Source organism: Heterocephalus glaber, unplaced genomic scaffold, assembly GCF_053883595.1.
Source record: "Heterocephalus glaber isolate CG9 unplaced genomic scaffold, H.glaber_assembly_v1.0 deba00001497, whole genome shotgun sequence".
Lineage (NCBI taxonomy): Eukaryota > Metazoa > Chordata > Mammalia > Rodentia > Bathyergidae > Heterocephalus > Heterocephalus glaber.
This window is the reverse complement of record NW_028258320.1, coordinates 17,161,276-17,176,715: the sequence shown is the minus strand read 5'-3', so window position 1 is coordinate 17,176,715 and position 15,440 is coordinate 17,161,276. Positions and strand designations below refer to the sequence as shown.

General features: G+C 52.2%; 1 protein-coding gene across 1 annotated transcript in view; it reads left to right on the top strand.

Annotated features, from left to right (window-relative positions):
- Positions 1–15,440, top strand: part of Adamts14 (ADAM metallopeptidase with thrombospondin type 1 motif 14) — an 80,042-nt gene that overhangs the window by 10,032 nt on the left and 54,570 nt on the right. Inside the window, 1 exon segment of the mRNA XM_004846214.4 lies at positions 14,252–14,408. Coding sequence (XP_004846271.3) covers positions 14,252–14,408 — 157 coding nt within the window.

The following is a 15,440-nucleotide window of genomic DNA, read 5'->3' as shown; positions in this document are numbered from 1 at the left end:
GAAACTTCCCGTGATCTGCCCCCCCCACCAGGTGACCTGGAAAGTGGCCTGCCTCTTGCCTGTGGGGACGAGGTCCTGAGGGCTATAGGCAGAGCAGGGGCTAGCACGGAGGTGCCTTGATTCCAGCCAGATCCCTGGAGGGGACAGCACAGATTTTCCTGGGAGCAGGCAGTGTCGGGGAAACTGAGCAGTTGTCAGGTATCTGCTGCTGTGTAACAAAGCTGCCTGAAATGGAGGAGCACAAAACACCAACACTGTCTTTCCTCCTCACGTTGTAGACTGACTGGTGGCCCCCCTCCTGGTTGCCCCTTGGCTCTCTCCTGTGGCCGCAGCATTAAGGGTCCCAGCTGGCTCACTCCTATGCCAGTGTGGGGCTGGGTGTTGGCAGGTGGCCTCAGTTCCTTCCTCTGTGGCCTCCTTCTCCTCCTGCAGTAGCAGACTGGCTCCTTCTCAGCATCTCAGGGCAGTGTTCCAGGAGATAGAAGCCAGAAGCTGCACAAATTAAGGCCCAGCCTTGAGAGTTGCATGGTATTGCTTCTGGGCATCCTGTTGGTAAAACAAGCCACAAGGCCAGAGGAGAAAGTTTCCCAGGTTGAGGACATGGACTCTGCCTCTTGAGAGGTAGAACAGCCAACTGCCATTGCAGGGAGGCTGCACTCAGGGACAGGAGGGATGGTTGTGGCCATCTTTGCAAATAGTATTCTTCCATGTTGAACTTGGCAAACAACTTGATCTCTCAGAGCCTCAGTTTCTGCATCTGTAAGGTGGGTGGTTTTGGTAATTAGAAATCACACACTTAAACGGCTGCCACAGTGGCTGGGACAAAGAATGGTGGCATGTACTATTATCACTGCTCAGATTTTGGACTGAATCAGGAAGCTGCAGAGGAGAAACAGTAGGTCAGCCTGCAGCCCCCTGGCAGCCACTCCGGGGCTTCCTCTTGCTTCCCAGAGGGCTGACCTGCCTGGACGTCTGACTCACTGGAGCCCGGGGCTTGGGTGCTGGTGGTTTTCCCATCCTTAAGGCAGTCTGGTCTTGCAATCCTGCCTCCCTTGTTCCCCCTCAGCCATGCCTTGATGTCTGCCCTGGATTAATAACTTATTTACGATATGGAATAAAAGCTAGACATCACCTCACTATTGCTGCTATGGAGCAGAGCAGCCTTCCCTTCCAGCAAGGGCTGGTTTTATTTTTCTTCCTCGGCACTGTCTTCAGGCCGTAGCTGGAGGGAGGGTGGCCTGGGGCTGTTCTGTGGCGGGCTGGTGAGTGTGGAGGGGCTGTGTTTGCCCTCCCATCTGCATCCTGGCCTCGGGTGGGGGTGCCAAGAGGCCCAGCCTGGGTGGGCTCTCAGTGAGCGCCCACGGAATTTCTGAGTTCCCCAGGCTCTGCTGTGGAAAGTTCTCAAACCATCTGTGGGCCCAGCGTTCCATTCCCAGCGTGTGGGCCTTGCCCCGCCTGCAAAGCCCTCAAAACAGAACCCTTGGCAATGGGGCTCACACACTGCCTTGTCCTTGACAGCCTAGGAGCTGCCGGCCGCACACTTGGGAGATTTTGGCAGGCTCTGATTTGAACACCCCCAGTGGTGAGCCTCAGCTCAGCATGGTCCCCACCCTCCACCCTGACCTTGACCTGATTGGGGACAGCTGTAGCTAAAGAGGGTCTGGGGGCCTCTACACCCTTCTTCATTTCCAGCAGAGGTAGCTGAGCTCAGGGGAGGAAAGGGACTCACCCATGGTCGCAGAGCAGCAGTGAATGTCCCATCATGGTCCACACTTCTCCTGCCAGCCCAGTGACCTGTCATGAGTCCAAAGAAGAGGACCAAGTATCTGTAAGCAGTGACTCAAACCTGCAAACCACAAGATGTCTCATGAGATGGTTGCCATGGGAACAGCTTCAGCATGATGAATGATGAAATCAGGTGACCCTTGGGATCCATCCTGGGAGCCCCAGGACCTGCAGGGTAGGAGGTTGAGGCAGGTGTTTCTGAGGCTTCTACTGTAGGGTGGGCTGCTCAACTTCATCATACCATTGTCTTCTCTAAAACTTCGGTGGTCAACTAAGAAAGCGTGGATGTTAATGGCCTAGTTAGTGGGATTTGAAACTCAAACGGAACCTTCTGGTATTTCTCAGACTCAAGTTACCAGGGCTCCTGTTTATCCATTTTCAAACTATGAGAGGGACAAAGGACTGCTGTTGCCCCCAAGTCTGATCTGCTTTCAGTGACCTGGCTGACTTTGGAGAAAGGGCTGGAGGTAAGGGCATCTGTCAAGCATGGTTAGTCCCAGTGCAAACCCTGGCCCAAGCCACCCCCACATCGGCCTCAGCTTCTCCAACCTTGCAGCCTGCTGGCTGAGGGCGTTGGAGACATCGCCACCAAAGTCCCTGGGTGGGGACACTGTGGGTGAAACGTGCCATCCCTTGACCCACAGCTACACTTGAGGAAAACAGATCTCTCCCAAGGTCCACATTTCCAAGGGAACAGTTGGAAGGCCTAGCCCCAAAGGTGGCTGTTTAAGGTGGTTCCATAACAAAGTGGGTAGCTAGTGTGAGAAGCTAGTCTGGAAGAGGGACAAGCAGAGATATCTGGTTAGGGGCCCAGCAAGTGCTAAGAGCCCCTGAGGGCACTGAAAAAGGGATAATGATGGGGTGACATCTGAGGTGTGCTGAAAAGGCATTCTGGGGGAGCCCACAGCAGGGGCAAAGGTGTGGAGGCCCTGGGAACATGCATGGTTCCAGGTGTAGAACAGGGAATTTTACTGCTAGCCCCTGTAAAGGGGAAACAAGGATGGGAAAGGAGTAACAAGTGCTGGAGGTGTGATGGCCTCTCTCACTGGGTGCCCTTGCCTCGTAGCCTGTTAACCAGTGGCAGCCAGCACAATCCTTTAACATCCCCATCCCATGACACAGGGTGGTACTTGGTGAGAAGCTGGCTGGGCCTGGGTCATTGTTCCTGCTCCTGGGCCTCCCCAATGCCCTCCCCAGGTCCTGCTCCTTAGCGTCCTCTGGCCTTTGCTCAAATATCACCTCTTAGTACCATTCAGGGCCGGGGATTTAGCTCAGTGGTTTCGCCGCCTACTGCGCAAGCTCAAGGACCCGAGTTCGATCCCCAGTACCAAAAAAAAGATGTCTGGCAGTACCATCCGCCCAGACTTCTGTACTTAAAATGTCATCTTCCGGCTCTCTCTCTGCTCTGCTTCATTTCTTGCATGGGTGTTTCCATTTGGGATGCTGAGGTTCTGCGGTTCTGTTTACCTGTTGCCTGTCTTACCCTCAGTAGGATGGTAGCTTCATACGAGGAGGAATATTTGAGCATGTCCCCGGCACATAGACCTGGGGTGGCTCAGTCACTCTGATGAATGAATGAATGAATGCATGCATGAATGGGTGAATGAGTGAATGAGTGGTATTGCAGGGAGAGACAGAGATCCCTGTGACCCTGTGCAGAGAGTGGGTCTTGGTATTCACACTTGTGTTGCTAACAACAAGGGCGCCTGTGGGCAGGTGTCAGAGTTGTGGAAGTCAGGCACACATGTGAGTGGTGGGTCCCTGGGCAAGACCCGACAGCACTGCGTCTGCTCCCCCTCCCTGTGCAGAGGAGCCCCCGACGCCTGGAGGGCCAGTGTGCTGTCAGGGACCCTGTGGGGCGAGAGCTGGGTGGCACAAGGGCTCGGGCTGGGGCCACACCTCTCCATTCTCTTGTTCTCACCTGCTCTATTTAGGAACCTTCTCCTCGGCCACCACTGAATCTCTCATCTGTCACTGCACACCTGAGTATGTGTGGGACTCAGTGATAGAGAATTACATGCATGATCTCCTGTAGCAGACGCGAGGCTTATATACAGCCAAGGCAGCTCACATCTGGGCCAGGCTGCTGTAGGGCTGGGTCACTGGGGAGGCCTGGCTGGGACAGAGACTCCTGGGCTCACTCTCAGGCTGGCTGTACTTCTCCCTGGTGCTGCCCCACCGGCTGCTGGCTGGCATCTGAGATGGGGTTCAGAGTGTAAGGCCTCTGTGCAGGGAGCCACTCCCCAGCTCAGGGCTGGCAGCCACCCTGCCTCCTGGCGCTCGAAGGCTGCTTCCTATCTCCTTGTCCTGAAGCCACAACTGCTGCCAGGACTTAGGGCCAAGGAGAGGGCCAGGGAGAGTGCCCGGTCGAGCATGGTGGGCTGTGGTGGTGATCGGGGTGGAGGAGGGAACTTCTGAGCCACGAGGCTCTTGGACACTGGGGAATGGAAAGTGGGGTGGCTGTGGGCCCTGAAAAGTCTGTCCTGACACTGGCTGGGCTCCAGGGTGAGTGTGCATGGAAGCACGCCTCTGAGCACCTGCAGGTTATGAGCCCACCCTGCCTCTGTCCCAGGACCTGCCTCTGTGGGGAGGGGACAGGGGTAGAACTAGAAAGTGATCACCCCTCCTTTACCAACAAACCAGCTTTTGAAGACCTAACCCACTTAGTTCTAGCTGGTGCTCCAGGACAGAGTTAATTACCACCTTCATCACCATGATCATCGAAAACATCAGCAGAGAGGTATTACCGATTTTCCTCCCTCTGCATCACAAACTTAGCACTTGGGTGGCAGTGTCATTATTGACTTGCCATTGGCCACCTGCAGATTACAGCCGCTCACCCTGCAGCCCCTCCCTGTGCTCGAGACAGCTGTGGCACATTATTCTTCACTCACTGAGGAGGTGCACCCTGCAGGGCGGGGGTGGGGACAGCTACAGCCTGAGACAGCCCGAGACAGCCCCCAGGTGCAGATCGTGTGTGATCTCGAGGGTCCAGTTCACATTCAGCCCAGGAAGATGCTCTCTGGGGTGAGGCCCAGGTGGCAGAGCTTCTGCAAATCCCTTGGGTGATTTTAATGAGCATCGAGGCATGAGGACCGACCACTGCAGTAGCCTTCTGGAAATGCTGCGTTTGACAGTGACGCTGGGGTCAGGCCACGGGGACCAGGAAAGCCTGACCAAGGACAGAAGGGAAGGAGGAGGCTCCCACCCCGCTGTGGGCCGGGTCCCCTGAGCAGCAGTCTCAGTCCTTGTTTCCCTTCATCCTCCCAACCCTTTGGGTCTGGAGGTGGAAACTGAGGCTTAGAGGGCTTGTGTAATCCAAGATGGAGCCCTGGGTGTCCAGCTCCTCAGTGCAGCGTCTACACTATGGACAGGAAAGTCAGGTGACAGAAAGGGGGGCTGGCAATGTGTTTGTGCTTTAGCTCGGGTCTGAGGTGTCCCTCAGAACCCCGTGTGCTAAGTAGGGGCTTGCTTGGTCCCAGTCTGTGGTCCCGTCGGGAGGCACGGAACTCCTAGGAGGTGGGACCTGGAGAAAGGTAGTGAGGTCGCCGGCGCGTGGCCTTGCCCCCTCCTTTCTTCCTCTTTTCCTCTCTGCTACACCGTGATGTTCTGTGTCACCACAGGCCGCCACTAAAATGGAGCCAAGTGACCGTGGGCCGAAGCCTCTGAAAGTGAGCCAAACTAAACCTTTTCTGTTTTTAAGTTGATTATCTCAAGTATTTTGTCACAGTGACAAAACCTAAACAGTTTGCTTCCTCATTTTAAGCTGTTTTAGAGGAAAGAGTGTTGTATAATTATTGCCTGGTTATTGTAGGCAGACTTTCTGGGCAGAATGAGCTTTCCTTTTGAGATAAGGACATCATAGAAAAGTTAGATAGCACCTACAAGTTTAAGGAGAGGGAAATTGCGTATGGTTTTGCCACCCAGAAACAACTCCCTAACAGCTGGGTATATTTCCGCCCCACCTTTTATCTGCACAGGTTCTTTTTCACCTTTTAAAATCACCCTTTACCAGATTTTTCCCTTAGGATGCTCAGCCACTGGTGTTTTCCTCCCTTGGGGATACCATGCCATTTACTGATTAGGTCAAATCCGGGTCACAGCAAAGCCAGGAGTTAGGAACAAACCTGCCCATGGTTCCAGAATGTGGCTCCCAGCCCTGAGCCCACTTCTCCCTTCCTGAGCCGTTGACATTCCCAGGCATATTTAAACAGTGACAATGACAATGATGGCAGCAAATGTACTCATGTGGCCTTACCTTGCTGCATGGTTGGGACCACTGTAGTTACCCTAGGAACATTACTTTCTCAGAGCATCTCCACAAGAGAGATGCTGTTGTAGTTCCAGAGCACAGGAATGCTAAATAACTGCCCACGATTACATGATTTGAGGATGGCAGAGCTAGGATTTGAGCCAGGGATTCTCTGGCTCTAGGGTCTCTGCATTTACCCACCATTCTCATCATACCCACTAAATTGCTTCCTCCCTGAAAACGATTCTTGTTGCAGATGGACCGTGCCCAGCAAGCCCTCAGCTGCCTTTCACACAGTTCCTCCTGGGTCTGTAGAGGTCAGGACCTGGGAGCTGAAGCCAAGTGGTCATCCCAGATAACTACGTCCTGCTGGTGGAGGCACTCACTCCTGGTGTTTCTGGCATCCTTTGATCTGTTCTAGGCGTTCTCATGCTGCCTGTGTGGGGCACGGCAGAGTGGCCCAGCTGAGCCCAAGCCTGGCTGTTCTTGACCTCATCCTCCAGGGGCCCTGTGCTCCTGTCTGTCCCTAAGGCTGCAGTGCGGGTGAATCAGCTTGCAGACTTTCCTTGGCTTGGGCCAAGGCCTTGGCTGCCCCAGCCTCCAGCAGAGCTCTTGTGGTTGGTTCCACATCAGGTTTGAGTTATGCGGAATCTCAGTGTCTGCAGGCTTTCATCTGAGCCACGCTGACTCACGCCTGGTAGCCTTCGTGTCTCTCATCTCCCTGTGTGTGTAGCATCTTTTTATTAACAGCCTTATTAGATATAATTCATGTAACCATGTAATTCACCCATGTAAAGTATATAATTCAGTGGATATTTATTAAATTTGTGGATGTATGTGTAACTGTCACCGCAGTCAATTTTAGAAGATTTTCATAACCTTGCAAAGAAATGTGTGCCCTTTAGTTATCTCCTTACCCCAAACTCTAGCACCCACTACTCTATTTTCTGTCACTATAGCATTCCCCATTCTGGACACTTTGCTTAAATGCACCCATATAGCATGTGGTCTTTTGTGCCTGGCTGCTCTCATTTGTTATAATGTCCTCTAGGTTCATCCATGTTGTAATGTGTATCAGTATTCCTTCTATTGGCTGGATAATATTCCACTGTATGGATATGCCATTCTTATGTTGATGGGCATATGGGTTGTTTCCACGTTTTGGCTGTTATGAATAATGCTTTTATAAATGTCCATCCATAAGTTTGTTTTTTTGCTTTGCTTTGCAATAGTGGAGATTGAACTCAGGGGTGCTCTACTATGAAGCTACATCCCCAACCCTTTTAAAGATTTCTTAGTTTTAGACAAGGTCTTGCTGAGTTTCCCAGACAAGACTTGAACTTGTAATCTTCTTGTCTTAGCTACCCAAGGGGCTGGGATTATAGGCACAGTAAAAGTTTTTATGCAGACATATGTTTTTTTTGTTGTTGTTGGGTGTACACCTAGTGGTGGACTTTCTGGGTCATGCAGTAGCTCTAATTTCTTAAGGAACTGCCTGACTGTTTTCCAAGTGACTGTACCATTTTATATTCCCACCACCAATTTATGAGGGTGCCAGTTTTTTCCACATCCTTGTCAACACTTGTTATTATCTGACTTTGACTCTAGCCATCCTAGCGGGTGTGAAGTAGTATTTCATTGTGGTTTTGATTTGCATTTCCCTGGTGACTTTTCATATTGAACATTTTCTTATGTGCCTGTTGGCCATTTATATATTTCTTGGAGAAATGCCTGTTCAGATTCTTTTGCCCATTTTAAAATTGGATTATTTGTCTTTTAATTATTGAGTTGTAAGAGTTTAAAAAAATGATTCCAGATACAAGTCCCTTACCAGCAGAGCAGAGGCAGGTTTCTTGTGTCTTCTGCACCAATCCCCCATTGGAGCCTAGGGCAATGGGTGCTTCATACAGACATGAGGACATGTTGAGGGAAGAAGGGATTCAGGCCACCTTGAGGAGTTCAGGCAGGACCTGGACTGTGGGGGTCTGTATGGTAGGGCTACCCCTCACTTGTCACAAATCAGGAACAGCGGCCCTGATTAGAGCATTTGGCCCTAGCAGTTTACATTGGGTTGGGCAATTGGAAAAAAGTACCATTTGTAAAAGCAAGAGGAGGAGTGGGTCTGGGAGTCACACCCAGAGCTCTGCTTTAAAGTTTCCCATGCTCAGGGCAGATTGAGATCTTTATCATGGAGGTTGTCAGATAATCCTATAAGGAATTCTGGGCTGGAGATGTAAATCTGGAATTATCTGCAAATGCAATCTTTCAAGTCAGGATTGGGGAAATGCCCAGGAAGAGAGTGTGGTTAGAGGAGGGCAGGACAAAGTGATTGCCAGCTTTGGCCACCTAGTGGTCACAGGTAAGCAGCTTCCAGGAAGTGGTGGCTCCAGAAGACCATTTGGCTTGGGTAGAAAGGCCATGAGATAAGGAGACAGTGAGTGTAGACAGTACTTCCTGCTGTGGAGAGAAGCAGAATCCTGGGGCCACACCTGGACATGGGTGGGAGGGAAGGAGTTACAAGGGAGAGTATGGTGATGCTGGACAGAGGATACCGAGTACAGGAGCTGAGGAGGTGAGAGGGAGGTGACCCTGAACACCTTGAGGTGGTGGTGGTGGGGCATCCCCAGCTGTGGGAGGGCTGTTCACAGGAAGTCAGTGGGAACTTTAAAGTATGGGCCTGGGGCAGTATTGGGAATCCGGCCATTTGGGACACCAGGGACAGATGTGTGCTAGGAAAGTGCAGTCCCATGCACATGGAGGTGTGTGGCCAGTTGTTTCAAGTATGAGCAGTGGGCACCTATTGCGGTTTAAATATGAAGTGTCCTCTGCCCTACCTCATATTGAGGGCTTGATCCTCAGTGCAGAGGTGGGGTCTAGAGAAGTGTCTGGAAATTGAGGGTGCTGACCTCATCAGAGGGTTAGTCCATCAGTAAGATCATAGCTGAATGGGCTTAATAGGCGGTGGGGCCTAGCTGGAGAAGGAGGTCACTGGGGCCAGGCCTTTGAAGCGCATATCCTGTCCCTGATGCTTTCCCAGTCTCTCTGCTTCTCAACTGCCATGAGGTGGGTACCTTTCTTCTACCACACCTTTCTGCCACAGTGCTTCTGCCTTGGAATCCACTTACCATGGACCAAAACCCCTGAAACCCTGAGCCGAAGTGGATCTTTCCTCCTTTCAGTTGTGTACATCAGGGGTTTTATTCCAGCAGTGGAAAGCTGATTAACAAAGTGATTGTGTGTTTTGTCTCTGTCAGTGTGCAACCATGGAGTGGCTGGACGGTTGGGCCAGACCAGGGTAAGAGGAGCTTCTCTGGGAGATCAGGCTGGGGGAGCAGGGGTGAGTGAGTGATGGGTATTTGGAAGAGAATTATTGTACGTGTAGACCAAAAGGTCCAAGATGATGAAAAGGGAACTTGGGACTTGGGGGGTAGAGGTGAACTGTGGGTCACAAATGGCAGTGTCAGTGAAGTTTAATAAAAGCTGGAGCCAGGTGCAAGGACAGTGGGAAGCACTTGGTTATCTGCTGGATTTGCCTCCTCACACACGTGCCAACATGCACGTTGAGAATAAACACATTTATACATGCACAGACAATTTTCAAAGTAATTTGGCTTTAATTATCCACTAAATATTTGGAACCTCACCCAGATAATGTGCAGCTGCTGCTGATCGACTAAACTTGCTCAGTTAGGTGCATATCAGGTCACAAAGTGACTTCTAAGATGGCACTCACTTCTCCAGGTGCTATGTGACCTGTCTGCTTCAGGTACCCTAGAATTATACTTTGAACTCGGGAGCTTTCCACCAGGGGAACCTAGGTCAGAAAACTTCAGAGAGCATGGCCTGGAGGGCTTTGGATGAAGAAGCAGAAGTTGTCTTTGCCACCCAAACAGTGTCACCAGCCACACTAGAAAATTCAAACAGTCCTTCACCGACACCCCCAGTCAGCCCCACGCTTCCCAGTAAGGGCACCTCCAAAGCAGCCACATGAAAGGGAGTTTACAGCAAGGCTGGGATGGCTGGGCCTGCCCGCTGGCGAGTTTCCATGCGGAGGGATTGGCCAAGGGCCCATGTGGTGTGTGGCTCCATTGGATATAATCAGTGATTCTGTTTTGTTTTTATTGCTCGAAGAGCCTTTCTAGTATATATTTCCCACTTGTGTACTGTTTGCGAAAGAATACAGAATGGGAGGAAATAGATAGGGCTGACATTTATTTTCCAGCCTACCAGAATTTATTTTCTGCTTTTTTCTTGGTGTCTTATCCAGAAATTTGATTTGATTTTAGAGTTTTAAAATTAGCCCCTACTTTTCAGAAATATAAACATCTCATAAATTGAGAGACGGGAGTAATTTAGTGAGGAGGCAGGGAGCCAGAAGGTTCTCCTTGCCAGTCTGTCTGCCCCGCACAGTGCCTGGTTTCCTGGCCAGGGCAGAGATTCAGAGGAACTCAGGCCAAACCTCTCATTGTGCAAAGGAGGAGCCTGAGGTCCCGGGAAGGAACTGGGCCCATGCTGCCCAGGTGGGTCACACTTTGGAGATCTTGATGAAGTTTAGCATACCTGGAGCCAGGTGCAAAGGCCAAGCTTGCCTTTCCCTCATCTCTGTGAAGGGCCCGGACCTGCACAAGGCCTGACATAATGCACAAAATGGGGTGAGGGCAGTCTCTTTGGAGGTTCTGCCTTTGGTCCCTGGGATTGTGTGCATGGGCTGTCACAGGGAGTTGGAAACTTCTGTCCCAGTTTGCTGGGCCTAGTTCTTTTATGCTAAACAGTTAACAGGGCTGGGGAAGGAAAAGGCAGATTCTTTAACTCTTCTGGGGTGAGGGTGAGGCTGACCAGGCCCAGGGGCCTGTGGATTCCATTTGGTGGGGCCAAAGGTGTAATCAAGAGGGTTTGTGTGGGGCCGAGGATCCTTTAGGCCTAGGGTGGGAGGTCACCTGGGCAGAGGAGGGTTGTTCCCTTTGTCGCCGTGTTCTGCCTGTCTCCTGGGTTCTCACATGCAGAGGTAGGATGTGAGCATCCTCGCTATGCAGGGCAGACCGGACAGAGGCCCAGGGATTCGCAAATGGGACCGGGAAAGGAATGTTTCTTTACTCCCAGTGTCCCCAAGAACAGAAATGGGCCCCTTGGTGACCCAAGGTGATAGATAGGGTGTGGTGGTTTAGAGCTACAGAGCCCTGGGCCCCTGTTCTGATGCTGACCCTCTCTGGGTGACTTTGGGCAAGGTACCGAACCTCTCTGACCTTCTGCCTCCTCATCCATGAAATGGGTCTCATATTAGTGTCTATGTTGTAGGAATATGGAGGTGAAATACTGTAAGATAATATATTGTCAATATATGTGGCAGGTACTATTATAATAACAGGGATTATAAGACTGTCTATATAGCATGGAACGATGCAATGTGTATTTCTGCTCAGTGAATTTTAGGGGTGCCCTACGTAGAATATGTTGCATTGTGCAGGTGAGGGAAGGAGTTCTCTGTCACTGGAGGCATCTAAGCAAAAGTTAGAGGTGCTCTCGCTGGTTTTGTTGTCAGACCGGGAGGTATGCAAAGCTCTTGAGAACTTTGTGTTCCGTGACTGTGGGCTGGAAGGCAGTGGCTTACGGGCCAGCCCTACACCATCCACATCATTGTGGAGCCCACATCCTTCCTGAGAGGCCGTGTGGAGTTGTCAGCCGAGAGGCAGGGAGTGCTGGGTTTGAAGGATGCTTTTTTGTGCAGCTGGTTAACTAAGTCCCGGAATAGGGGAGGACCAGGGCTGGGGGCCTGTGTGTGGGAGAGGCTGGCAGAGTCTTCTGCCTCCTGTCTGGAGAACTCCCTGCTGCAGGCTGCTTTGAGAGGTGAGAGGGGCCCAGACCGCACAGGCCACGACCCTGCACCAGCCTGGCTGTATAACCTTGGCTGGATGGACCAGGCTGAGAGGTCTCTTGCTTTGCTTGCTCCAGGATGGCCTTCTGGGTAGCGGATGGGTGCAGGAAAGAGTAGAGTGGATGGGCGAGGGGCTTGCTTGAGGGTCTCCTCCCAAGCCCTCCCGGCCACAGAGCTGCAGTAGTCTTGGGGACCTTCTGCACTGTATCCTGCGCGGCAGGCTTCCCTTTGGGGGGTTCTATCAAGTGGTCTGCCCATCACTTCTTGTCCACGCTCAGCTTCTGCCCTTGAGGCCCCCACACTCTCTTTCCGGCCTCCACACCCTTGCCCAAGGGGTCCCTCTACCTGGCCTGACCCTTTCACCCTAGCATCTCTCCCTTCTTCCTGTGCAGCCACCCCTTCCTCTGGCTGTGAGGGTCCAGTAGCAGCTGCCAATTCCAGGGTGACTGTGTGACTCAGCCTGGACCCAGCCTGGCTCTCCCTTAGACTGTGTGCGGGACTACGGAGGAAAGGCCCCCTTATTGTCTCTGGTGGCTGGGTGGAAATGTCCCTGCAGGCATAGGGACACGTGTCTCGTCAGGTGGGATTAAGCTGATGCAGGGACAGCTGAGGGCATTTGGGTCCCTCCTTCTGTCCCTGCCCCTGCTGAGATTTGTCCTGGAGCCAGCTTACTCCTCTTTGGGCCAGGGGGTTCGGGTTGAATTTCTAGCCCTTGCAAGCAGGAATCTGACGCACGCCTTTTCTTCATGACAACCCCTGAGACTCCAGGTCACACCCTGCATTTGATCACCCTTGACTCCTCTAGATGTGAGCAACTCACAGCCACAGGCTGAGTCCTGCTTTGCTGTTTTCCTTGCCCAGGGCCCATAGCAGGCCTAAAGTCAGAGTGCTCTGGCTGAATGAGTGACTCTGCTCCATATAAAGTTGGATGCTGGCATTTTAACAACTCCTCAAGGAGTTCTGCAGACCATTGACTGACAGAATGGTTTCTGGGGAAGCTACAGACTCATTCCAATAATGCTGCCATTTTCCTCAGGACGTTTTGTAGCCTCCTAACTGGGTCTGTGATTAGGTACTGAGGTTACCCATCTTGGTTTTGATATGAAATAGTATTTTCTGTTTCATCACCAAATGTGAAGGGATATAAAAAGGCTGGCTGTTGCTGGTCAGTGTTCAGTGGTCAGAACAGGCCAAGCTGGGGAAATGGGTGGAATTGAGTTGCATGAAGAGGCTGCTTTAGAACGGGAGTTCATCTGGGTCTGGTGGCACATGCACCTGGGTGGCTGAGGCAGGAGGGTTGAGCTGCAAGTTCAAGGCCAGCTTGGGCAACATAGCGAGTTCAAGGCTTATGTAGTGAGAACTTGTCTTGGTTAAATGGAAATGGAGAAAGTCTGGTCAATTTAGCAAAATGTTTTTCCATTCACTGATTTGTGTTCACAGCTGTACTCCCAGGGCCTGGTATGTTTAGGCATTCAGTAGATATTTGTTGAATGAGTGAACGAATTCAACAAATATTTTATTTATCAAATATTGCCTACTGTTTTCCATGGCTGATGGTAGGGGGGCTTGCTCACCACTTTGCAGAGTCGACGTGTGTGGGTGGGTGTGCATGTACGCAAATGCAGGCACACAGGCGCCAGCACACATCTCTGATTAGTGGCCAATAGCGCATTTGCTGGGCTTGGCCAAGGTTATATTTTTATTTCCAAGGCCAACACCTGATTTTTTTAAGGGAGTATTTTGATGCAGGCAAAACAAATTAAAGATTGGGAACAGAGCACGAGGTCCTGGCTTCTTTCTGGTCAGTAGTTAGTTGTCCCCGGGGGTGTGCACGCATATGCTTTAAATCTCAAACAATAGCACTTTGTATTAGAGAGTGGGGGTCAGCACCCACCACAGGGATGTTTAACCTTTGCCACTAGGGTTTATTTTCCCCTCCTGTCTGCTGGTAGGTAAAGCCGAGTCCACCTGACGTGCTTTGGGTCGGAATGCGGAGCCTGGGTGTGTTCACATCCCTTGTGGCAGTGGCTTTTGTGCCTCCCCTCCATTTACACCAATAGAACCCTTTGTTCAAATGAAATTTTATAGGGAGCTCCCCAGTACGAGGCACAGAAAATGTGGCTGTGCTTCTCTGGAATTGGGGTGAGCTGGGTGCTCAGCTGCTCCACCCCTCCCCCTCTCCCCACCTCCCCTGCTTACTGGCATCCCAGGACTCTGAGTCTGAAAGCCCCTGGCCCAGGAGGAAGAACAGACACATGTACGTGGTCACACAGGTTTTCGGTCACAGATGCTGCCCTGTCGCACACTGTACATTCCCACCTCTCCTCTTTCCTCTCCTGCAGGCCGGCCTCATCCGCACAGACAGCACTGACTACTTCATTGAGCCTCTGGAGCGGGGCCAGCAGCAGAAGGAGGCTGGCGGGAGGACCCATGTGGTGTACCGCCGGGAAGCCATCCAGCGGGACAGAGCAGAGCCGCACCACGACCTTCACAATGAAGGTAGGCTTCGGGCAGAGACCCTAAGTGCTGACTTTGTCCACACCCCGAGAGTGACTTGAGCTCACAGTGCCTGACCTTGGTCTTCTCATCTGTACAATGGGAGTGGGCCACAAGAGCTTCTGTACCAGCAGTGATGTCAGGGGCTACTGTACCTGGCTAGAAGGGGCCACCTGTGTCCTGCCATGTGGTTTTCAGGACTCCAGGTTTCTCTGAGGGGCCCAGTGTTGGTTCTCAAGGCTGTTTCTAAGCCAAGGCAGAGGCAGAATGGCTGCAGTTAGTTCTTCCCCTACACACCAGCTCCATGCTGTGGGTGCCACACGAACGAATTCCTCAGGATGGGAATTCTGGTGTCAGGACAGCAGGGTTGGCTGTGGGTTCAGCAGACTGTCTTCATTCCTGCCTCTGACCTGGCCACCCAGTGACCCAGGCAGGTTCCTTTACGTCTCTGAGCCTCATTTTCCTAATCAGTGAAGTGGGACAAGCAGTGTCTCCCTGCCAAGGCCGGAGCAGGCATTGGTGAGAATGTATGTGGTAGCTGGCATAATACTTACGGGGTAACCACTGGCATGTAGGGTGGGAGCCTCCTGGAAGGCAGGGTGGTCCTGTGCCCCGGTAAATAGCATGAGAGCCTGCACACCAGCGACATCCAGGACCCACGCTTGAGCGAGTGAAGGGGGGCATGTGGTGGGTGATGGTCCTGGGCCGATGGCCAGCTTTATAGTCAATCTTGGCTTTGTCACGCAGCCCCTCTGGCTCAGAGGCCATGACATGACGCAGGCATGGTGGAATCTGGTGGTGAGCGGGCCACACCCTCGTGCCAGGGCCCTGTGGGGTTGGGTGTTGCGTGAAGGAATGCCTGGAAACGAGTTGTTCCCAAAGACAATGACTGCCCCGAAGCGCCAGCTGCTCCCTAGTGTCACTCACAAGACAGCCGCAGAGGGTGCTGCAGGCCTGGGGGCGGGGAGCGAGGGCCTGGGCAGATGCTCCAAGGACTCCTTGTGTCACTTCAGGAGCCAGCTGGTGGGGCCCACA